Consider the following 24,815-nt stretch of genomic DNA (forward strand, 5'->3'; position numbering starts at 1 on the left):
ACAAGTCATTCTGTTTATCAGTGGAAGCTCTTGTCTAGGGAATAGAGCTACTTGATGTCAAAGCTGCAGTCATCTCAGGATTTTATCACAGATGTCAGCAAGCAGCACAGTAAAGTACTAATTGCATGTATTAAAACAGAGGGCAATATAAAACTACATGTACCCCAAGAAGGAATCTGGAGTATTCTTTAATTTTTTTCTGCATGAATAAACCCCAAACATCTATATTTCCACATATTTCTTTTTGATTCTATTATCTAGAACTAATGACATATCTAGAATTAAAGTAATATAAACAGAAATTATCTTGTACACATAAGAATTTGTGTGGGTCTGGTTTGGGGTGTTTTAGCACAGAAGCCATTACCAAAATAACCTGGAAACAGATGAGTTCACACAGGCAGCAAAAATGAGAAGTCCTGTATCAGGTTTCTATAGGCATAAACTTTCCAGACGAGGTCTCCTCCTGTACTTCAAATTGCAGCTGATCTCTGACTCGCACTCCCATCAAAATGTTATCCATGACAGAAAGAAGTGGCCTCCTTCAATTCCTCTTCACCAAAGTAAACTCTCTCTCCCCGTAATGCTCTGTAATTCCCATAATCATGTTTACTACTTGCTGTAGTTCCTCTCCTGCTCTATAGCCCAGTGCTGATGGCACCCCATATCACACAGGGCAGGCTCAGAGTCTCTCCTCTAACCAAGGGGCTTGGCTCCACCATCATGTGTCTGTCAGTGCTCTGAAGACAAGGACACGGAATCATGTGGAGGTTGCTCTTGGCTCTTCCTTTAAGACAATTCCTCTTCAAGTCAGGTAAGAGACAATTCCATTTCCACATAGCTATTGTTTTGAGAATGTCACTGTGAAAAGATATGAATATTTTTATGAATTCATATTTTTATTTTATATTTTAACAAACCTCATTAATATTTATGAGTCTTTAATATATTTATAAATTCATTTTTTATTTCATATTTTTATGAATCTCCTTTCCCGGTGGCTTTGTGAAACCTCTATCTAAAATCTCAGTGGCATTCTAAAACCTCTACCTAGTGTCTCAGAAAAGCTTACTCGGTTTGTTGTACATCCTAATAATTGCTCTCTATTTTCCCTCTACTGTAGTCTCTTATCTTCAACCAGAGCAGCAATTTTGAGTCTGAAGATGTAGAATTTTACATTATTTAGGGCTGTTCACAAGCTATCTATCCCTTAGCATAAAACAGTTCATAGCAATTTATAAAGTTAAAATCAGACATTAAGGAACACTTTAACTGAAAGAGTTACTAAACCTTGAAATACTTCACTTAAAATATTTATTTATTCCACAGAAGGAACTTTCCACCATTTCAGTGGGAAAGGCAAACCCCATAATTGTTTATACTTGCCCTATTTTTAGAAGCAAAAGTTGTGGCAGTGAAGATGATGAAAATAGAATGCACCATATATGTTTATGCCAGCAGATAAAAATGCTTTCTAAACAGCTAAATCATACCAAATCTGAACTAAAATAGACAGTGTTTTGGGACAGAGTTATAAAAACAGACCTACTTCTCCAAATGTCTGTTCAGTGGAATCTCCCAGATATTTCAGCAGGAAAGGCTAACAAATGTGTACCGATACAACCAGTTAGAAATACAAAATTCTAACTATTATGAAAGCTGTGCCTGCCCAAGCTCATTCCATAATGGCATAGATTATACACACACCATTCAAACAGCCACTCTGTACACAGTGCAAGCAAACAAAGCAAGGATATTAAACTGAGTCTTCTTGTGCAACCCCAAGAGTGAAGTTAAACCATGGACCAGAGGATTTACAGCTAATGTTAAATAATTTATCATATTATCCACATAATACAAATTAGGCTGATAGAAAGTAAGTTTATGCCTATTTTTTAGCACTTCACCCCTCAAATTTTCAGACTTTAAAAAGGTCATAATGAACAGAAGAAGCAATTGTGTAGTTTCCAGGAATGTCTTCCCTCTTATATTAAAGCACCAACCTTTTAACTAATACAGAAAAGTTTGAGACGGGAAGATCTTGAAGCAGAATCCTCATTTTAAACACAAGGGGAAAACATCCTGAGAATTGTTTCCAGGAAACCAGAAATCTCTTCCAGTTGATTGTCAGCTGCTTACATAAACAATTTTTGATTTCCAAATCTGATCTTTCTCAATGGCTCTGTCTTCCCTGGTTTTAGCATAAAAAGTTTTCAGAGTGCCCATACAGTTAATTTTTACCCCTAGGTTCTTTCTCTTGGCTAGATTAACATGGAAAGCTGTGTCAGAAGGGAGAGGGAAAATATCTGGGTTGCCAGCAGAGACACAGTTCCTACTCCTATTGGGAATGAGATTATTCCCATAGATGGAAGTGCTACTTACATGACAAAAAATAAAAGCATAATAAGCCCTTTATATGGACTGTTAGGCACAACATTTATCCCACAGCAGAGAGTTTAATATTTCCCAAATTTAATATCAGATTAACATTTCTCACAGAAATGTGGTCTGAACAGCACAAATACAAATGTGTCTGAAGACTTAGAGTCCAGATCTCACATGATCCTGAACAGTCCCAAAAAGCACTTCACAGGAAATCCAACTGGGAAACTGTGGCAAAAACCTCAGCCTTGATAGTTAATCAAGGCCATGTTGAGTAACCTCTATAGCCCGATGCTGTATGTCCATCACAGGGCTTCATGCCACCTCTGCCTCCCTTACTGATTTGTAGGGGACAGGACTGCTGGGGCTCACTGACCCTTTAAGTTCCAACACAGGACCACACTGGAGGGATTTCCCCTCAACACTTCTCATTCTTGGTAGACCACCAAGTAGCTCCTATGTAAGCCTTATGAACTCATGTCTTTACTCTTCCTTGACACTGGGATTTCTGCTTTTCCAGGGAAAACTCAACTTTTGCCTAGGAAGCAGCCAACCTACTCAAGGAACTAAATTTCTCCAATTCCAGTTTTTCAGTTGCTCGTGTGGCCAGACTGCCACTGTTCAAACACTGCAGTTCTGACAGGCAGCCAAACCAAAACATGGCTGGGCACACTGCAGGCAGAGCAACAAATCCTCTCTCCAGTGAAGCAAATGGGGAAAGGATCTCAGCTCATGATTACTGCTAAAAGTTGCAATAAGATTTATCCCCTCTAGTGCCCAAATCAGCTTAGAAGGTAGGACTCTCAGCTACAAATTAGGAAGAGATGGGAGTGTTGAGGGCAGTGGGAGAGGGGAACTGTTCACAATAGAAGAACCCTGGCCAACAGCACTCTTACCCTATTCATGATAAATAACATTGTGACAAACTCCCTGAAAATTCTAAAATTAAAATATCAATCCCAGGAAGTATTATATACACCTAAGTGTAAAAATATTCCTGAATAATTAATCTGAGATCTTACTATCAATTCAAGTGAAACAGAACACATTTACTTTTGTTCGACTCAACTCCAATCCTGTTCTACATAGACAACAGTACAAGTAGCTACCTGACTCCAGGAGCATCACTTGGAGACAGAGGACACACAAGCTCCCTCGCATCTCACCAGTGCAACCACTCTATGCTGGGACACTCAGAGCTGTCAGGGAAACAAGTCAGCTTTCTCTCACACCAAGTTTTCTAATCTGTCATTCCCAACATTATGCCTTCCACGTTGTCCAAGAAAGTATTCTCTTGTGTTTCCATCAAAGCCTAATGAGTTTTCCTAGTTGCTGCTCTCATCATCACAGATTTCTCACTCCCAGGTTAATTAATCCAGGAAGGAAACAAGACTTACTAAGTGAATTTCAAAGTTATCACAAAATCACAGAATATTCTGAGTTGTGGGAAGGCACCTCACAAGGATCATCAAATCCAACTCTCAAATGAATGGCCCATATGGGTATCGAGCCCTCCACCCTGGCTTCACTAGCACCATGCTCTAAATAACTGAGCCACGTTATCCCAGGTGTGACATGATAAAGGACACCAGAGAATGCCAATATTTATCATACCTAGATAGGATCAGTCAGCTGAAATAACCAATTGCTTAACAGAAATCAAATTTAACACATGCAACAGTGGTGAGAGTATGCCTTTCTTTTACTCCATGCTGAGACATCGACCATGTTTCTCAGGCCCCGAGTTACACATTTTCTTTTTCTGTACATTTTGATGGAACAATCATGCAGCCCAGCAAGGGAGGCGAACACATGTCAGTGGGCTCCACGTGAGTTCCAGGCAGTGCGTGCCCAGGATCTGGGCTCTCTGGAACTCCTGCAGACAGACAGGAGCAGGGACATTTTCCCTAGGTCTGTCTACTGGTGTCCATGTTGTCTTTCCTTGAGGGGCTGCTTCCTGGTTTGGAAACAAAGACAAGATTTCACAGGAGCTATTTTCACTTTGCGGTTACTGTGAACCAGGAAGATGAAAACACCTTCCAGTGATGGAGTGACTGTTGTGAACACTCAAGTACCAGAGAGGGAAAGGGAAAAATCAGATGGAGAGGGTATCCACATAAGCAAGAAAATAGCATGCTTCAGGACAAGTCCTTTCCAAAGAACAAGAATGATCAGGAAGGAGCTTGTCCAGGACCAAGAGAAACAATAAATCAGAGAAGCCTGAACAGCGGAAGGGCAAAATCAGGAGGAAAGAAGTTGAAATCAAGATCACTTTAGGAGTGGATAAAATATAATATAAATCATTCTCTCACTGCCTGTTTCCTTATCAAATTACATTAACAAACTCTTACAAAAACAATCTGTCTGATCCATACTTCATCAGCAAGGACCAACCTGCTTAACCTCTGTTTTAAGTGAGAAGTGGGAAACTTTCTTTTGTCAACCACTACACTCAGCTACATTGTTTTCCAAAAGTAATTTATCAGACTGGAATTAGTAAGGAAATATGTCTCCTCCTTTTCCTCTAAGGAAACCCAGATTAGTGCAGCTGGGGCTGCAATCCTATTTATTTCCCAGTTCTGCCTATCCAGGTGGCCACACTTCCTTCTTGCAGGCAGAGTGACTCAAAGCACCAAATTCCCTTTATTACCATCTCCCAGAATGCTCACTGAATATGGTCATCAAAAAACAGTGCTTTCAACTTGAAGCTGAAAGACTTTTAAGCCTTTCTGGATGAAAAAATACTGGTCATCAATATGCAAGTTCTTGTTCAGTGTGGATTCTGCTACTAACTTCAATCCATCCATCTTAAGGAAAAAAAATCCAGACAAACCCCACCATACATCCTCTTAGCTTCTAGCTTAGCTTCCTTCCCTGACATCTTGTTATGCAACAGACTTTGAGAGCAGCTGCCACAATGCTTTCAAAACAAACAGCATTTTTAGTTAGCAGAGCAGCAGCTGGGAGACACAGAAGTGAAGTAGGCAGGCACATGGCATGACATGATATGGAAGAGTCACCCAGAAGCATCCCAAATCTACTTCTCAGACTTGGAAACTGGACCAATGTGCAGAGGCAAAATTCATGGGTTGGTGAAGGGTAAGGAAAGGATAAAGGAAAAAACACAAGCATACATTCACTACTTCAAAGGCAGCTGAAGCAGCTGCCTGACCTCGGGTTGGGTGGTCAGTGTGGCAAGGCAATGGGAAAATACTCAAAACATACAAGGCAAAAAGGAAAAGTCATTCTCACAGTGTGATCAGAAGTGTTTTTTTTGTTTTTTTTTTTTTTGTTTTTTTTTTTTTTGTTTTGTTTTTTTTTTTTTTTTTAATTATATCTTTTATAGGAACCAAGCCCTGCATGTTGGTGGTTTGAAGACCCTCTCTGCATCACTATGGTTATGTTACCTCTCACAGACACTTTACCTTCCTGTCTCTTATGTCAGCACAATTTAGAGTAATGACATCCTTGAGCATGTCAGGGATAAAATAACACAAAGACGGGAGACATCTGTAAGAACTAAACAATGCACTGTGACTTGAAAACCAAAGCAAACATTTTGACAGGTTCTAAGGACCAGGCTGTCAGCCAAAAAAGCAACCTTTTATAGATTTTACAGTGACCTTGAGGTTTCCCTGAGGAAACATACTGTTCTGCACATGTTTACATTTTGTGAAGTTAAGGGTGGCCAATCTACTCTTTCTAAGGCCACTTAACTCTGCTACCATACCTCAGCTCCAGTCTGAACCACCTCAGCCCACACTCTTTGGTTCCTGCCCTACTCTGTTAGTACAACCCACCTTGCAACTGGTGGCTTAAGCAGCACTTGAGCCAGCTGTACCAGGAGTTCCTGGGCCAGACAAACATCACTTCTGCTCTTGTGCATGGCAAACATTGCTCTTTTTCCTGGGGAAATCACTGCTGACTCACTGCTTTCTGATCTGAGAGCGTCAGATTCTTAGAATCATAGAAGAGTTTGGATTGAAAGGGAGCTTTGAAGGCCATCCAGTCCAACCCCCCCTCCCCTGCAAAGACCAGGGACATCTTCCACTAGATGAGATTGCTTAGACCCCATCCAGCCTGACCTTAAATGTTTCCAGGGATGTGGCATCCACTATCTCTCTTGGCAACCTGCTCCGGTGTTTTACCACTCTCATTGTAAAATACTTCTTCTATACACACAATCTAAATTGACCCTCTTTTAGTTTAAAACTGTTATTCCTTGTTCTATACCAACAAATTTGCAGGAGAAGGAATGACAATCTCCCATCGCAGCAACACTTGCACCTTTGGCCAGCATCCCGGAGGAAGCTCTTCAGAAGCCATCACCAGCAACCATTTGTATCCTTGAGAAAATACAATGTTTATGTTGCAATCTCTGGAAAACCTCTGGAAATCGCTGCCTGTTGTATTTTACCAACAAATATAGCTCAGACAAGCAGATCTAGGATACAATCCCATGACACTCAGCTCCTCTAGGGATACAGTAGCATTGACACATCCTTTTAACTATATTCAAGTTTCTCATTACCACATCTTTTAAGAAGAAAAGTGCAAATTGATGTCATGACAAACAAAAGTTATTGTGGTTTCACAATTGATCTCAAAAGGCCACATGTATTAAAGAGTACACTGGGTCACTACTGCTTTGCCAGAGGAATTAGTCATACACTTAAGAGTTCATGAATGATACTTCTCTCATTGATTTATAAAATCTCACAAGCACTGTGCTACAAATGAAAGAAATTATGTGGCCTTATGTTCAATTTGCTTTATTTGGCTTCTTGTCATCCAGGGAAATACAGAAAACAAGACAGACAATGTATCAGTAGAGCATGTAACTTTAGATAAAAAATAATTAAGCAACAAACATGACACAAACAATAATTGCAAAAATATAGAATACACTGTTTTGACTGAACTAAACTGCAGTGGCTGTGGTCAAAAATCCTTCTGTAAATTTATCTCAAAAGTTTTGTTCAAAACCTTCTTTTAAAAAGAAAAATTACCCCAAAACACCCTAAAAGCCCCATGAACTGCCATTTTCTGTTCAGAAATGAAGCAAAGTATAAATCAAAACTACTAAAAAGCCCAGCTTACAATGATGCATTTCTGGTATCCCAAACAAGTAAGAAAAAAAAAAAAAGGACCAGTCAGTGTTTTGGTTGGATCAGATTTTTTTTTTTTTAAATTAGAAAAAGTGAGATGTACAAATAAATAATTCATATTGAGCCTACAATAGTAGAGCAAACATCACCCCTCACATCCTCAGTAACACAAGCAGACAGACACATGAAAGTTTTTACCAGACTCTGGACAGGCCACAGCTCTAGAACCAGCAAAATACTTGTTCTGAACACTGAGTCCTAAGTTTTAAATCTCCATTGTTAATTTTTCAGCCTTACAGTTGGTACCCTTAGTAAACATATGACATAAAAGGCACAATCCAAAATTACGCACTCTGGTAAGAAGGAGTATTTTAGATGCACTAACAAATGCTCATCAAAGCCAAAAGAAAAGAGAATACTGTTAGTGATCCTGATACAATGACAAACATTCAGACAGAAGGAAGACTGAGAAACACCTTAAACACTAGCACTCATCTGCTGAACAAAAAATCACCAGAGGACCCCCTGCAGTCCTCTCATCTGTCTGTCCTGTCAGTAAAATGGGCCACTAAGAAGGTACACCCAGAGGCAGGCTTGCATTTAGCAATCTTTGCTCTGTGGGGCAGGCGCAAAACCCTGCGAAGGTGCTCAGATGCTGTCATGGTTTAACCCCAGCCAGCAACTAAGCACTACTCAGCTACTTGCACAGTCCCCCAGAAGGGAAGGGGACAGTCAGAAAGGTAGCCTCATACTAACTTCTATCAAGAAATTAACTCTGTCCCAACCAAAACAATCGCAGAGGCAGAGGGTACCTGGAGCCTTCAACCCCTCACACAGATGAGGAGCTGCAGGGAAATGCCCAGGAGTGCATGGCCCTTCTGAGCAGCCTGCTGCTGCCCGACCAGAGGGGGTCAAGCATCTGGAACGTTAAGCCTGGAAATGGCCAGATCAGCAGGCTTGGGCTGGCAGTGATGAACAACCTGGGATGGTGGGAGAGGACCTCCAATCCAGCTGGGAGAGGAGCAGAATTAGGTCCCAGCTCCTAAGAATACTGCAGTGTCTTTATCTGCTACCAAAAGCATGACAAATCAGTAAGCTCAGTCTCTGTAAGACTGCCAGCTGTTATCACTGCAGCCACAGTAGTGACACAGGACAGTGAGCTCAGCATGTGACATCCCACCCAGTGAGGTCCAGCCATGGAATAATGGCTTTTGGCCAGCTAAGCAATTTATCTGTGTTTAAAAAGACACAATAAAAATGGATGAAGACTGGGAAGACTATTCTGAACAGTGCATAAGATAAGCACAAAAACTATTGACAAAATCCATGCCTTTTGACAGCTCAGCAAGGAGTAGGATAGGAACAAGGCTTCCACTACTGGCCTTTGTTACCATCTCCTCCTCACTTATATATTTAACACCACTACACACATCTCCAAAAAACCCAGAAAACACAGAAGAAAATACTCCAGGATTAGAAAAAAGTCAAATAAAGTATATTATTTCTGTATTGTACTAATTACTTACAATTCTTCTTTCCAAACTGTGGCTGCTACTGCCTTTATTTAGTCACCTGCTTGGAGACCTATTGCTCTTCCCCAATAATTTTGCCAAATCCTTTGTGGTTTGAGTCCTGTGATTTTGAGTCCAGCAGTTTTTTCCAGACAGAGAAAAAGGAGTTGGAACAACTGGATAAGAAGAAGAAAAACCAGATGACAGGAAGAGGGCCATGAACTCAGAGTTCCTGCAAGTGAAATTGCAGACAGATGTTGGCAAAACATTAAATCCTTCTCTGCTGGAAGAGCAATTAGGCACTGGACGAGAATCCTGAGAGAGTCTGCAGAGCTTCTATCCATGGACATTTTCAAAACTCAGTTGGAAGAAGACAAACACATTTTGCCCAGCAGCAAGAGTGGCATGGGCAAAGAAGGTTTTGCTTGACAAAATCTCCTCCTCTGCAGAGCAGCAGACCAAGTGTTCCCTCCAGTCCTACATTTTAAGATTAAGAGCCTAGACCAGATAGCAAACATTGTGTTAGTCATTTTAGTGATCAACTCAGCTTCCAGATAGGGCAGTATATATGATGTCTTCTCCTTTTTTTGCTGATTCTTTCCAGCCAGTCAAGTCACTATGTGTAATGTAGACTTCAGGCTGCTAGCTTCTAATGATCTAGTAGATGGATGGAAATCCTCAAGGATCCTAGGAAATACAAAAACAACCCCAGGAAAGGATGAGTCATTGTGTTGCTGCCTCAGGTTTTGCTTAGCAGTGTAGTTGCTGTTGGGACAGGAGGAAGACAAATGCATAGTGGGGAAAGTGGGGAGCAACAGTTACAAACCCACCCTTTGGTGAAAAACTTCTCTGCTTTTTTAATTCTGGGAATCACACACTCTGCAGAATTCAGAATATGACATAAGGAATATACAAAACCCTGAAAGGATTTGTAAACTGTGAAAAGTAAACCAACTTTCCTTACTAGTAATAATACACCAATAATTAATTAACACACATATATTGAGTATACAAGTCATTTGATATTTCAGAATATATTTTGTATGTTTGAGATTCTGTCTGCAACTCTATCTTTACATGGCTTTGAAGACAACAATAAAATATACGGCATCTTTACTTTTCATGTAGAGGAGTATGAAAGAGGCTCCTTATCTAATAACCTTGCATTCAGAAAAAGTATTTTGGAATCAAGTATATAAATAATTCTTACCAAGGAAGTGAATGAGAAATTGAAACAGGGAGGCAACTATTCACATATTACAGGAATGCTATTTGTTCTCCCTTTCAAGCTGCCACCCATTTCATTTTCTTGTTTTATACAAAGCCCTATTGTTGGAATGAAAAGGAGAAGGAAGGACCAGAAAATTACTTCTTAATGCAATATGCAATATGAGCACAAATTTGATGCACAGGATAGGAATTGTACTAGTCACATATACTAAAAGCCTCCCTGTTTGCAAAGAAAGGGCTTTGTGTTTTAGTGGCATCGACTCCTTTAGATGTGCAGGACAAACTCCAAGATGTTTTTGTTTCCTACACCACTACCTTCATCCTGCCAGTAGCAAAACAGGCTTTATTTCATCCTTCCAGACAAAATCCCCAGCCATGGCCCAGGAGACCAGAATTCACCCATGTGACCTCACCCTCCTTCCTCCTCCTGCCACTCCCCTTTCCTGGCTCTTCTAAAAGGAAAGCAAGATAAGGAGCATGCTTTTCCCAGCAAAACATGACTGGGAAAACAAACAAAACACCACCCATCCCAGTTCTTCACAAAGACAATGATAGCACTAAAGCATGGAAAGCTTGCGAAGTGTACCCATTCTCCCTCTATACATGATACAGACCAGAGAGTACTGCCAGGTACATTTCTGTGAACAGAAAATTAGTTGGAATTACTAGGTAAAAGGAGCTGTCTTTAAAAAGTGTGTGATTAAACCCAGAAAACAGCTTCAATTGAGTTGCAAAATATTTATGTCTGCAGGAAACCTGATGGGCAGCCTGACAGCACAATTACCCTTTCACTGACATTTTTGTCATGAGGGTTGTTTGGTTTTTTAATTCCTCCCCTCAGTAGCTCTGTTTAGGTCTGTTTGTCTATACTCTTTTTACACTGTGGCATTTTTGGTTTTTGGGATTTTTGTTTGTTTAGGTTGCTTGGGTTTTTTTTGGTTTTTTTTTTTTTTTTTTTTTTTTTTTGGTTTAGTATTAAGAAGGGTAAAGGAATGAGGCTGTTGTATATTCACTGCATAGTTTTTGCTATTTTTAAGGAATTCAAAATAGGACAAATATAATCTCCTACTCTCATTAAAGCCACACTTGAGAGGAAACCAAGGCTACTTTAAAATGAGCCTCGCCAGCTGGGATGTGACTGCCAGAAACCCATTCCTCTGTGAGCAGAGGAAGTAAGTTATATCCATTTGCCTCAGGAAAGAGGGAGTTATATCTCGAGTTTATCATCTGAAAGTCTGGTATTTAGTGGGCTTCTCTGGAAATACTATTCTGAAAATTCTCCTAAAACCAAGCTGCTACTATATTGTTCTCAAATACTGAGTCTCTCACTAATAAGAAAATCAGATGTCAAAGCAAACACTGAAGAAACATGCCAAGTTGTAAGATAAAAAAAGAATTGTTGTAATTTTTACACTAGAGCTTAGAAACAGAGTCTTCCGCAAACTGAATACAGATTAGAGAATACTGCTATAATGACTCTTCCAGAATTAATTACTATCTTTACTATAAACAAAACAATGAAAAATGTTACCAAGTACTTGTTCTTATAAAGTTTCCAAAAAACTGGAATTCCTGCACAGTACTTATTTCCCAGCCTTCCAGGACATATTTGGCCACCAAAATTTGGGTTTCTCATACCCACATATTATAGCTGATCAGCCAAGCTGCTATTTTACACTTACCAGACTTGATTCTATGCTATTTGTAGCAACTATCAAATTCAAAAGGGAATCTTAAATCTTATCAAATTCAATCAGGGAATCTTAAATTCCTATTCAGGGTATTGAGTGATCTCCAGCTTGTAACAAAGAGGCAATTTTGACCTGTTTTGGAATACTTGTCTAACATATTAAGCACACTGAGGTTCAGCATTTCTTTGGAACACAGCTGGTTGTGTTCAGACACAAACAGAATTGTAGAATCACTTAAGGTTGGAAAAGACCTCCAAGATCATCATGTCCAACCTTTGACTGAACACCGCCTTGTCAAGTGAACCATAGCACTAAGAGGCAAAGGCAATGCTGCTTACATCTTAGTTCCATAAAATCTCCACTTTTTTTCACTGAAGGAGAACCTGAATGTTTTGATTTCTAAACAGGAAAAACACATTTCTATGCTGCTGCTTTCTGCAGAATGGAATTTTTCATCTGGCCTAGGATCTTCTTCTATGACTCTTCAAGTTTTCTTCTTCCTGGTTAACTTATTCTGTTCAGTTTTCTTATCTATTCAGTATCATATCTACTCAATTAGATGCCCAAATTTTTTTCCCCTCTTGTTATAGTTTTTTTAAACATAAGTATACTATTTGTGAATTCTGTGAATTCTGTTACACTATTTGAATATTTCTGAAGATTTTCACATGGCAAAACCTGTATAAGCTACCCAAGAGAGATCAACATACCAATTCCTAAAAACCAAACCAACCAAACAAAAAAAACCAAAAACAAACAAACAAACAAAACCATTCTGGCCTTTATATGCATTTGTGAAGTAGTCCTTCCTCACAGGCTACTACAAGCCTCCAGAAAAAACGTATGTGTGGAATTTTATCCCCTGGCATACTGATACATCCTAAGAATTAACTATAAAGCTTTGTAATTGGCCAGGCTGAAATACGAGTATCCGGCAAGCCATGAAATAAGCAAGTGATGCTATGGAAAGCATTCAAGTGAAGACACATAAATGAGAGGTAAGTCATAGGAATTTATTCAGGCTAATAGTCTTTATTTTGCTTCTACCCAGGCACTTGGCTTCTTAACTGGACTGCTTTATCTCAGTGTGGTCTATAATTAAGCTCTATTAGTTGAGTAAGGAATGAAAGGATTTGACTTTTTATCAGATGAGCAGCATCAAGAAACTTCAGGCATGGGAGAATTTATGCCTGCTGATTTTTTGCAGCCTGCTCATTGCACTTAAATCAAATGATAGGCACAGCGGGGTTTGCCTGCCTACTTGGTATAGGATGAGATGTGAGTTTTCCAAAGATTGTGTGTCAGCACTTGCTACAAAGGCTGCTCAGTTTGATTCCAAATAAGTCACTTATACACAAATGTTGTGAAGACACTTCACTGGGGACATTTTCAGGGAGAACCAAAATGTATGTATGCTCTGTAACAGGTACACAAGGAAAATGCCTGAGGGATAGGACATCAACTTTCAGCCCCAGATACCTGGTTCCCAAGTATCTACCATGAAGAGGAAGGGAACAACAAAAATAAAAGCAAAGTAAAACCTAACCATACTCTCAGAAGCAAAAGCACTTTGAAGAAACTTTGTCAGAGGAGGCTCCCCCTCCACTCAGAAAAGAAGTTACTGTTTTACTTTAAAAACTGAGCATCTTGACAAGCCTGGAAAGGCTGTGCTTATTATCTAGTGCAGAATGAAAAGTACTGAAGCCCTAGACATTCTTGAGCCAGTGCTATTAGCTCTCGATTGTTAGCTCTCTATTGTTAGCTTTCTATTGTGCTGTTACAAACAGCACTTCCAAAAGTACATCTGTAGGCGCTGCTCATTCCACCCAGTCCTAGGCCAACAGAGGGTAAAACCAGAAAAGGGCTTTCTGCAAGATGTTACTACCTCTTGGGTGAACTGACTACAACCAAGGCATAAACATATTTTACAGCTGATCAAGGGAAAAATAAGTCACCACAAAACCAGAGTAGGATCCAAAGCTAAGAAGTTTAGGGGATTTCCTCATCATAGTATTTGTGGAGTGGTAACACACTGTAAATATAGTGTTAAAAACTACGGTAACTCCACAGATATTCTTAGTATTCTAAGGATGCCCAAGAAAGTGAAAGTGGAATCCTACATAAGATAAACTATTAGTAACCCTTAGCCACCAAATAAGGGAAACTGTAGGCTCTGTTGCTGTGAATCACAGAGTGTCTCCACAACAGTAAATCTCTTATGTGACCCAAGTCATGGCGCAAGGATACACGAAATGGCTTGGGGGTTCCAAGCCTGATACCTAGCGTGTGGCGTAGGGTGTAAGAAACCTGCTGCCTGCTGGGGATGGCCCTGTTACAAATTATCGCTGAACCCACATGATGGCATTGCCCAGGGAACCATTAATATCCATGGGCCAGAATCATGCTAGGACACGTTAACATCCTCAGCCTACTCTAAAGATGAACAACCTGGTCTTATCAAGCAGTGTTTCACTGAGTGACACCGGTCCAGCTCGGGCCCCAGTGCAGACACAGCATCCCAGTGTGCTTCTCATCTGCCGTGCAATGAAGGGACTTCAAAACACTGCAAAGCAGCACCTGTGCTTTTTGGCACTCTCTTTTCCTGGTCAGTCTCAGATCTGCTCCAGAGGGTGATCCCAAAGCTCTATCAGATCACCTCAATCTCAAAGTCTTTCCTTCATGGTATTCTTAGTACAAGCTCATTCATGTTTGGAATGGTTGTTCTAGAATAAAGATACATTTTTATTGTGAGCATTTCACCTTTTTCTTCTGATCCTTTAAAAAACAATATTTAAGAACAAACTCCTTGCACTTTAAATTCCAGGTTGGTCTGAAAATTCAACCAGAAATTTTATCTTCTGAATTGTTTATAGGATTGATGAAAGCCTCACATACATTTTACAATTAAGACATTATATCTGGGGTGTATGAAGTGTTCATTTCTCTTTCTTCTCAGTGAAGACTTTTGTGTCTCTGATAGTAGCAGATTCATTAGGTCAAACTCTCTTAATAGTAGATGCTGTAGGTCTAAATTCACATTAGACAGGTGTGATACTCCTTGCAACATTTCTTTATATCATATTATTGCCCGGAAGCAGGTATATAGCCCGGAACTGAGTAAATATGCACTGGTGTTTCTAAATATATTAGTGGAATTTAAAGCCAGACATGGAATTTGGATTTAGTTAAACAACAGTGAAACCACCAATGACCATCAAATTTCTCTGATTTCTGAAGCTTATGGTGCCCCCCTCGTCACCCCCCGCCCCCCAGTCTTTTTCTGTTCATTATGTTACTACTACTTAAGACTAGAGAATTGAATTTATCCATGACCAGATGGATAAGAGACTCAGAGACATTACACTGACTGCAACTTCTCTTTAATTCATCATTAGGAAGCACACTTGTGCCAAATTTGAGCACACTTCTTCATCATATTACCCTGTTTGTCTTAAAAAAATACAAAGATGGTCCGTGACTAGTAGAAAATGATTCCCCTGAAGGGACATCACTCTGCATGAGTGGGTTCCTCACCAGTGTTTACTTAATCTGCCAAAAATTATCTGAGCATACTACACTTTGTAGGCTTCCAGGAAAATGTGAAAGATGAGCAAATTACTTCTTCTGAGACTGTTACTTCCAAGCAAACCAAGAGCAGCATGTTCTGCTCTGCTTGGATCCTTCCCTCACAATTCTCAGCCTTGGATTGTCTCTTGGCAGTGGGAAAACAGCTCTTAAACTTAGACACAACTGTGGCAACCTCAAAAACTGTAAACATATTACTACTATTACTTATTATTACTCAGTTGTCCAGCATGACACTCTAATACCCCTAAATGGTATCCCAACAAGTCTTGTTCTTCTCTGCAGATGATCAGACCTTATTATGGGCTCTAGGAAAACCACGTTTCCACACATTGGTGACTCACCACTTCAGCTCCTCCTGCATAGGATCTTCCTCCAAAACAGCATAATCAGAATCAGAACTATAATGACTGCTAAAAGCACCACAATAATCACCAGCCAAAGCAATGACAATCCCTCTTCTGCAAAAACAAAACAACAAAACATCCACAGCAAATTAATCTCACAGTGAAAAAAAGCACAACGAGCCACAAGGATGTCTGAATAATGACAGCAGTTCTTCTGATATGGTTAAAGGTACTGCTAAGATAAATGAAAGCAGCAATTGCTCAAAAGAGAAAATAAACTTCTGTATCTTCAAAAACAAAGCTACTTGCCCACAGAAAATGTGAAGAAAAGATGTACTCATGGCAAAGAACACTGCCATTCCTATACCTGATACAGTGGTTGGCATACACACACAAGCAGAACTTCATAAAAGTCTTAACACTTTCAGAAGAGTTTTTTTGTTCACCCAGAATTTTATTATTTTTACTTTTAAACACTAAACACTTTTGAAAAGGCAACATTAATTTTAAGAAAAGAAGACATGCTATGTTTTGCTGCCTGAAAATAGCTCTACCCAACAGCTAAGTGTAAATGTTCCTCCCTGATTAGACATTACCACTTCATTTGACTACTATTAATCAAAAGGCTCATTTCAACATTCACTGACATTAGCTGGAAAACTGCTAAAATGACATGACATTTTTTTGACTGAAGCCAAAACTATCATGTCTTTTAACAAAGATATGTTGAACTATTCATTTGAACTTCTTGTCATCTAAAATATAAGGCTGTTAAAACAACAAGCTGTTAGCTGATTTTTTATCCGCTTAGCAAGAAATAACAACAGTCTTAGTTTTCTGCTTTCTGAGATATGCATTTGCTTTTTAAAAGACCAAAACAAAAGAATACTGGAGACAGGACAAAAAGATTAGTATGCTTTTTCAGAATTGTAATGTAATTCAGAATTAAGAACTAAATTGGTTTTGAATGTTTAGAGAGCAGATTTTAAAAATCAGATCCTGCTCTTTACAATTCCTGTAACAATCACTTCTTGAGCATGTAATTTCAGAATCAACCCACAGCTGCAAGCTGCTTTTCCTGTCTTGCTATTTACAAGTGGTCTTCAATTTAAGGCTCTGGATATAGAGATGTGAATTTTAAATCACTCAAATGCTCCTGTATGAACTAAAAATGGTACTTCAGCTTTTAATGTTTCTGTTCCTTATCTACAGAAACAGGGTGAAAGTCTTTCCAGCAGAACAGAATGTTGGAAGAAGAAAAAAATTAATGCTACAAGATATTCAGATGTTACATTAATATATATATATGATTTCTGTATAAACCAAATGTAAGTATCTTCAACTGACTCCCTCCCTGTATGCCTGAAAGTACTGATCCTCTCTGACCATTACCGCAGGACATGTGCCTTGGCCATAAATCAGAGAAACTAAAATATCATTTTAGATACAGATTAAATACAACAAAACAGTAAGTTGAACTGAAACATTTGATTCAGAGAAAATTTGTTATGAATTTCAAAATTTCTGAGTTCATCAAGCAACCCACAGAGTTTCTACTCATCATTCTACTCAGCTGGATATCAGATGACATATTTATATTTATTTTTAAGCTGTTAGAAAATTATGAAGGCCTACATGGAAACCTAAGTTCAACTTTCTGCAAAATGCACAGTGCCTCTAAACGCCATATCTCTCTAGCTGGCTTTCAGTCTGGCATTTTCCCCCTCTTGGATAGGACTCAAATATGTTATTACCTCAAAGACAACAGTGGACGCAAATAAATCCTGACATATAAACATCCCATTCCCTCCTCTTCCCAGAAGACTCCTATCCAAATATGCTACTGCAAAACATAGAAGCCAAGAGAATGCTAACAAGTTGCTTGTACTGCTCACCTACCTCCTTTTATTTTCACAGGCATTTCAAATGTTTCATTTGTGTTGCTTACTCTGCAGATCAAATCCTGTGCACTAATGCTCTGAATGTTGTAGATTTCCAGTTTACTGGTGATGGACACAATACCATTTTTGTGCTTGACTGTCTTCTGTGTAGGAGTAGAATTGAACAGGTTGTTCCAGGTGATGGTGGGCTCTGGGAGGCCATTAGCATTACAGATGACTATCAAATGATCTTCAGAAATGTTGTGATGGACAGATGCATTGAGACCTTCCAACACACAAATGAGACAAGTCATCACCACAGTGAGCACCTGGTTGTAACCAGTAGTAGCAGCCTAACCATTACAAATCCGAGCAAAACTTACTAGATTCACACTGAGCCGAATGGCAAGGAATGCAAGAAGAGTTCCCTGGGTCAGGTACCCTCCATGCCTCAATACTCCTTCCCCATACTTAAGTTATATACCCTAAAGATTCCACTCAATCTGAAATCCAAGTATTAAAATAATCTGTTAAGTAAAATAATTTATTGGTCCTATCTGCTAATTCCCTATCAATGGTAGGGTTTGGCAGAGCAGCTCACAGCACTGGAGTTGTACCTTGCACCAAAAGGAAACTCCAATGGGCAATGTTGGTTTGCCCAAGTCCCAGCTGGGACTGATCAAGGACTTAGAAAGATTCCACTCCTTGCTTTTCAGCTGCTACTCAAGGAGTAACAAACAAGAGCCAAAACGACCACAATAGTCTTGAATACGACCCACAGAGTTTTGCTCAGAGCAGTAGTGCTCTGTTTCTACATCATGTTCCACCAAGGGATGCTCCTATCACTGCAATTCTTGAATCTGCTCAAGGAAATACTGTGGGTGAGAAAACACCTCTTATTTCACTATAGACATATCCCTGCAGAGAACCTCACCAAAAACACTCAGGCAGGTATTTCCTGAGAGAGGGCCCGAAGGGAAAACATTGAAGAGACACTTGTAACATCCTGAATCGTCCATTCTAGTGTCCCAAAAAGTTATGCTTGTCTTATTGAGTTCCAAACTTGTGAAATTCATTCTGTCTTCATAGGGCTTCTGAATCTTTAATCCATTTGTTTCACTGTATGTAGCTATATTATCATGTAATTCTTCTGAGTCCTTTTGCCATGTCACTTGCAGAACATCCATGGGTTTTGTCAGGGCACAGCTCAGAGTCACACTGTCACCCATCCTCACTTTTGTGTGTCCAGCCTGCGGAACCACTGCAATGACAGTAAATGGTTAATGAAATGGAAAGATATCACACACATTCAGAAGCCTAATGTTGATTCTAAGGCCTGGATTACCCACAGACACAACTCTTTCAGTTACATACTGTTTCTGTGGCTTTCCCCTGAAAAAAAGTCCATCTCCTACATGCTCCTAGGAATCAATGTTGATTTACATTGGCTGAGGCTTTAGCTTTCTTCTAAGATACTTAAAAGACAAAAAGACTTACCTATTTCTGTACCCATATCTGCAGACTTCCCTCTTAAGTTTTACTAAATCAGCTCATGACTTCCTATTCTCAGCAAATATTCAGTTTTTGTTTCCTAAGAGCTAGAGGAAGATTGAATGCATAAGAGAAGTACACACCAAGCCATTATCAGAGAAGTAAACAGCAAAATGCTTTTAAAAGGCATTTTGAACTGTAGTTTCAGAGTTCACGGTGCATTTGAGATGGAGGGAAGGAAGTCCTTTTGGGATGCCCCACTCTTGGAAGCTGTCAACTCAGGTTAACAATGGTGTCCAGTGTCACTGTAGATACGGATGCTTCTTGTCCTTCCCATCTCTAAATGCTGCTCCAGGAGGATTTGTATCACAGCTACCAGCTCCATGTCTCTGTCTCAGGTATGTAAGAATGTAAGTCAAGCAGCACCAGCAATCTGTATTTCACCTATTTTTGTCTCTTACTCTGCTGAAGTCTCAGAAACCTGAAACCAGTTCCCCAAAAAATTTCAAGCAGATTTCAGGAAATTCAATTTACCATTTGCCTTTCCAAGCCCAGAATATGCCAAACACAAAACCAGAGCTCGTAAAGTCATTTTGGAAGAGAAAATCTGCTTCACCTAAAGAAAGACAAGAAGAGATGACAGATCATTTTCTGGTGATATTTTACATTCAAGGTGCAAAAAATTAACAGATTTTTCCTGTGGAAAAGAATGTAGTTCTGGGGTCAGACAGCAAGACTTGACAAGTTTTATTGCCTTGTTTCCTACAATTGAATTGTAGACCTGCCTGGAACTGAAGTTGGTGTTCTATTCAAGAGGAAACAAAATTTTGCAAAAAATACCTCTGTAACACACTCTACCCACTGCTCAGTTTTTTTGCTAATGCCTGCAAAACTAGTTGAAGCATCCTGGGACCATCTTCTGTCAAGAATTTAAACAAAGCCCAACCTTTTAAAGATTTTCACAATGTGCAAAAAATAGAAGAGACAATCAACCGAGAAGCATTTTCTATATTACACAGGTTAAAAAAGAAGGGCTGGTAAATAAATCAATAAATAAGAGGAAGAAAAAAGTACTTAAAAACAAATTGCCAGCAAACTTGTGTACACACTGCATACACCCACAACCAGAAACCTGCCTTTAAATTTTAAACACAATGTGCTAAAACAACTCCTGATATAACTCTCCAGTTACCAAGAACTAACAGAAACCAAGTTGTTATGTGTAGAATCACAAAACAAGAACCTATGAGCAACGAGCCCAGTGAAAAAAAGTTTCTGTAGTCAGATATTTGAGCACAGCTATAAGAAATTCAGATAGATACTCCTACAAGCATGCAGAAATCAAGGGCCAGCATAGCAAGCAGAAACTATCGAGTCACAGAGTTGTTTATAAAGCAGTGGAAGATGTACCACACCTGCAGGCAAGCAGAGTTTTCAGTAACAATCCTTTGCTTCACTGCTTTAGTACCCATTAAAGCACCATTGCACACACCCGAGGCAGCAAGAATTCATACAATGAGGAATGAGGCTATACCGTGTAGCTATACCGGGCACAGAAAGAAAGAAGTCCCTTTAGGTCACAACTCCAATCACGGGTGCTGCAGGGGGTGGGGAAACAAAACCCAAAACGAACAGAAGAAGAAGAAAAAAAAAAGGCGTTAAGGACTGGGGCAAGTAAAGCGCAAATCCTTTCCTGCGCCTCCCAAAACCGCACCTCGGAGGGCTCCTGAGCCACGGGCTGTGCTGCTCCCTGTACAATCCGCCCCCCACCACTTTCTGGGAACCTCCCTTAACTTCAAAGAAACTTTCCCCCTACTGGCGTCACACAGGGTTCCGAAGGCAGCTGCCGACTGAGCCCGGCAGCTGGAAGTCTCTCCCGGGTAGGAAGGGAGGACGGAAGAAGGAGACGCGAGTCGCGGGCGGTGGCTCCCGCCTTCCGTCCCCGCGGCGGGGTCCCGCTCCCGGCGGCGCTGTCAGGCTGACCCGCGCCCGGCACCCAGTGCCCACCTTCGCCCGAAACCCTCCTCAGACCTGGGCATGCGTCCGGGAAGGCGGCGGCAGGGATGGTTACTCACGGCCAAGTACGTGGAAACACGGAGAAAGTTGGGGGGGGCGGAAGCTCCCACGTCGCACAGCGGTCCTTGTCCCAGAGCTGAGCTGGCGCCCCAACCAGCGCTAACCTTTCCCTCAAGGGTATTCAAAACAGCCCAGTAACAAATTATCTTAGGCTATATCTCTTCTATAATTGGGAGTGGTCTTTTGCTTTCGCTGCTGCCTTCCTGTTGGGTAGGGAGGAAAAGGGGCAGCAGGAGTAATACGGGACAATCTCTGCTATTTTTTTTGTTCTTAGATTAGGATGTTCTGCTGATAAAACTACATCAGGGATAACCTATCAGGCCTTATTGCAGGCTTGACAGAAACAACCCATTTCCCAGTCTGATTAATTAGAAACAGCATTCTTAGTGATCAATACAGGACACTCAGTGCCTGCTCTTTCAAATGCTTTCATACACGCGCACACGTTCATACACTGTTCATACCACTTGCAATATTTATCTTGCCAGACTCTATTTTAAGCCATCATTGCTCACAGGAAAAAGCAAACATCACAATTTCAACTCCTTGCCAAAATTAATTGACAAAGATGCCTACATAAACCCAGAAACTCATTCTTATTTCAGACACAGAAGTGTGCGAATATTTGGAGCAATGCTACTAAATTGTCTTAAGGAAGAAGGTGATGTTTGCAGCTTTCCCGGGTCACCCCGGGCTCACCATGAGTTAACCTTACCTGTCCTGCTGCTCTCAGTACCTCGGTGCACAAAGGAGTGCCTTTTGTGCTGTAGAAATAGAAAGCTCCTGCTGTCCCCAACAGATTTGGCCCAACTTGTGGTTGGGGTCTGGAGATCAGGGCAGTGTCTCTTCCAGATGGGTAGAGCTGTACTTGGAGACACCTTCCCCACCACTGTGCTGGATTTAGTGCAGCCTTTTCCCCCTGCCAACTAACTAACCAGAGTTCCTTGGTTTTTCAACAAAATTTGAGCTTTACCACTACCTTTATTTCTACCTTTCTTTCTATCTCCTAGGATCAATCACTATGTCTTAAATCACTTAAATTTCACTTTGCCAGCCTTGCCCTTTTTGTTCCCTTTAAAACAGGCCAGCAACTAACCTACTAACTGTTTGAGACTGACGTACCTACACACTTCACACTCTTGTTTTAATGGGAAAAATGCATTAGCAAGTTTCCTGTGCTCACGTGCCTCCACTATAGCTGAGGGGATTTTAGAGGGAAGTCCAGTAACTGCCCACTGCACAGCTTAAAATAAATTTATCCAGAAGTGCCCTGTTCCATCAAAGCAACAAAAGGAGGGAAATCCCAGTGAAATCCTCCTGCTCTTACTTCATGAAAATGAAGGGGACTTTGTGGGGATTTGAGTGATATATTATAGTAACTCACATCTGCTGAGGTGGAAAATGTCTGTATTTAGGCAAATGTTATTACTTCTTCAGTGGGCTGGAGAATACTAGAGAAGAAAGAAGGAAATTATGAAAAGGTCTGGAAAACAAGAGGGCTGCTTCTTTGGAAGAGAGGGAATAAATTAGAGCTGAGCAGGGAAAGAGTGAGCCTGTTTCTCACACCCAGCCTCCCAAACTGAGAGGGGGAGCCCACGCTCCCATTCAAAACTCCCAAACTCCAAAACGATTCCACTGGTATGCCAGAGCTATCAGCCACCTCCCTTTGTGTCTTAATCGCTGTCTATTCACCGAGAAAGTGAATAGACACTTCCAGCATCTTCCTAGTAAGATCGGGAAGAAATTCACTGAGACACCTAAACCCTGCCCCCACAAGAAATATGGAAGTGAGGCCATACCTCTATCCCTGCTTCAGCAGTCTCTGAACCACCCAAATGGAGTACCACTGGTTACTGTCTCACAGTACTGAGCTTGCATATTTTCTCTGCACAATTTCTACTTTCCTGTAAAAAAAAGTTAACTTTGAAAAACAGTACTTAAACATCGTCTTGTGTTATGTTTATACACATACATTTTATGGCTTCCAATCAAAACTGTTATGTGTAACGGGTATAATTCGTGCCATTTTTAGCATGATATATATAATATTAAATATTTGTTAGAATGTACTCGTTTGTATTAGAAGCCCACCCCACCCTCTCAGGCAAAACCAGGTGTGTATTGAAACCCGACTTACAAGTAAAAGGATGTGGCTCGCCAGGAGATGGGCCTTATCTGAAGCTATACATAGACACCCAGGCGCTGATCATCGCGTGAACGAACTGAGATGGATATCAGGAAAATCCCCCGAGCTGATACATGAGGATACGTGTTCCCATAAATTTCATCAAGGGTTTCAACGACTCTGGACTTCGAATTGTTCTACCTTGTTGCTAAGAAGGAAATCTCATCAACTTATGGGACTCTGAATGAAACAAAGGACTGAATGCCGAAATCCTGGCTTCAGGCAAAATTTTCCCTATAAAAATCGCTTGTACCGGGATGGTGGTGTGTGGGCATAGAGGAAAACCTCCTCTGAGGCTGACTTCTGTGTCTCGCACCCAGCGCCGATTCCGGGCTTGGCGCTGCCCTTTTCCTTGTGGCTGGCTAGTTAGATCTCGATTGCTAAAATAAATTTTTATTTTTAATTTGGCTGGATTATTTTTCATTTATAACAAAACCACAATGAAAGAGAACACACACCAACGACACCCATGAAAAAAAGTACACAGATGAATTCTCTACCAAAAAAAAAAAAAAAAAAAAAAAGATAATGAACACTTTATGTCAGGGAACTCTAATTTGAGGAATACCAAGTTGCAGCCCTCATTGTAACTCACATGCATGCAACATGACAGATTTCAAGGCAAACTAAATTAGCATGGGATTCTCAGAATTTGAGTAATGATTGCCCTTTAATGCTGAGCTACTCTTGCTTAAAAGATCACTTGAGATTAACTTCTAAAGGTCCCTTGGCCAAGAAGCCTGAGGTTACTTTCTAAAGGTCCATTGACCAAGAAGTTCAGCTGCATGAAATCCTGCTGTGTGAAGAGGCAACCCTGGGCACAATTTGTCAGAGGAATTTGGGCAGTCTGGCTGCATTTCCGAGTACTATCAAATGGCTGCCATTCTCATTTCTCATTGAAAGGAATGGGAAGAATTTGGCTTTACAAACAGACTCATAAGAGGTAAGGCTAGAGACAAGATAGTAATAGGAGGAACCATTGAGAAGAATGTTACTAATTGACACAGAACATTGCTCAAGCAAGGCCTTGATAAATTCCTGAACCCAGAGAAGAACAAAGACACAAAAGGGGTTGTGTGTACAGTAGAAGGGAACATGTAGTGAGGGTATCATGAAGTCTGTACCTTCCAAGTACCTCAGCCAATGGGGAAGGGGAGAGTGTGATGAAGTCAGGAAATTAGGATTAAAAGGAAGCTGTGCTCTCCAACAATTTGAGAGACCCCAGGGGAACTGCCCCGTGCCCTTTCCTTTCATTTCAATAAAGTGATAGGACACCTTTGTCTCCTTTTGGACATAAACCTCTGACATCGTGAATTTATCTGCACATCC

General features: G+C 40.4%; 1 protein-coding gene across 3 annotated transcripts; it reads right to left on the reverse strand.

Annotated features, from left to right (window-relative positions):
• Positions 1-7,157: 7,157 nt before the first annotated feature.
• Positions 7,158-21,363, reverse strand: LOC128804317 (OX-2 membrane glycoprotein-like). 3 transcript variants are annotated; one of them, XM_053971986.1, is made up of 6 exons: positions 21,301-21,363; positions 19,760-19,841; positions 18,669-18,995; positions 17,754-18,020; positions 15,852-15,968; positions 7,158-9,688 (listed from the first exon to the last, which is right to left on the reverse strand). In XM_053971986.1, exons 2-5 carry the CDS (start codon positions 19,815-19,817, stop codon positions 15,856-15,858), a joined length of 765 nt encoding a protein of 254 aa, XP_053827961.1. In that variant the 5' UTR covers positions 19,818-19,841; positions 21,301-21,363; the 3' UTR covers positions 7,158-9,688; positions 15,852-15,855. The 3 variants fall into 3 exon arrangements, with proteins under 3 accessions (XP_053827961.1, XP_053827962.1, XP_053827963.1); XM_053971987.1 differs by lacking the exon at positions 21,301-21,363 and adding an exon at positions 20,760-20,808; XM_053971988.1 differs by lacking the exons at positions 19,760-19,841; positions 21,301-21,363 and adding an exon at positions 19,369-19,599.
• Between the last annotated feature and the right edge of the window lie 3,452 nt (positions 21,364-24,815).

The sequence above is a fragment of the Vidua macroura genome, chromosome 2 (genome assembly GCF_024509145.1).
Source record: "Vidua macroura isolate BioBank_ID:100142 chromosome 2, ASM2450914v1, whole genome shotgun sequence".
Taxonomy (NCBI): domain Eukaryota; kingdom Metazoa; phylum Chordata; class Aves; order Passeriformes; family Viduidae; genus Vidua; species Vidua macroura.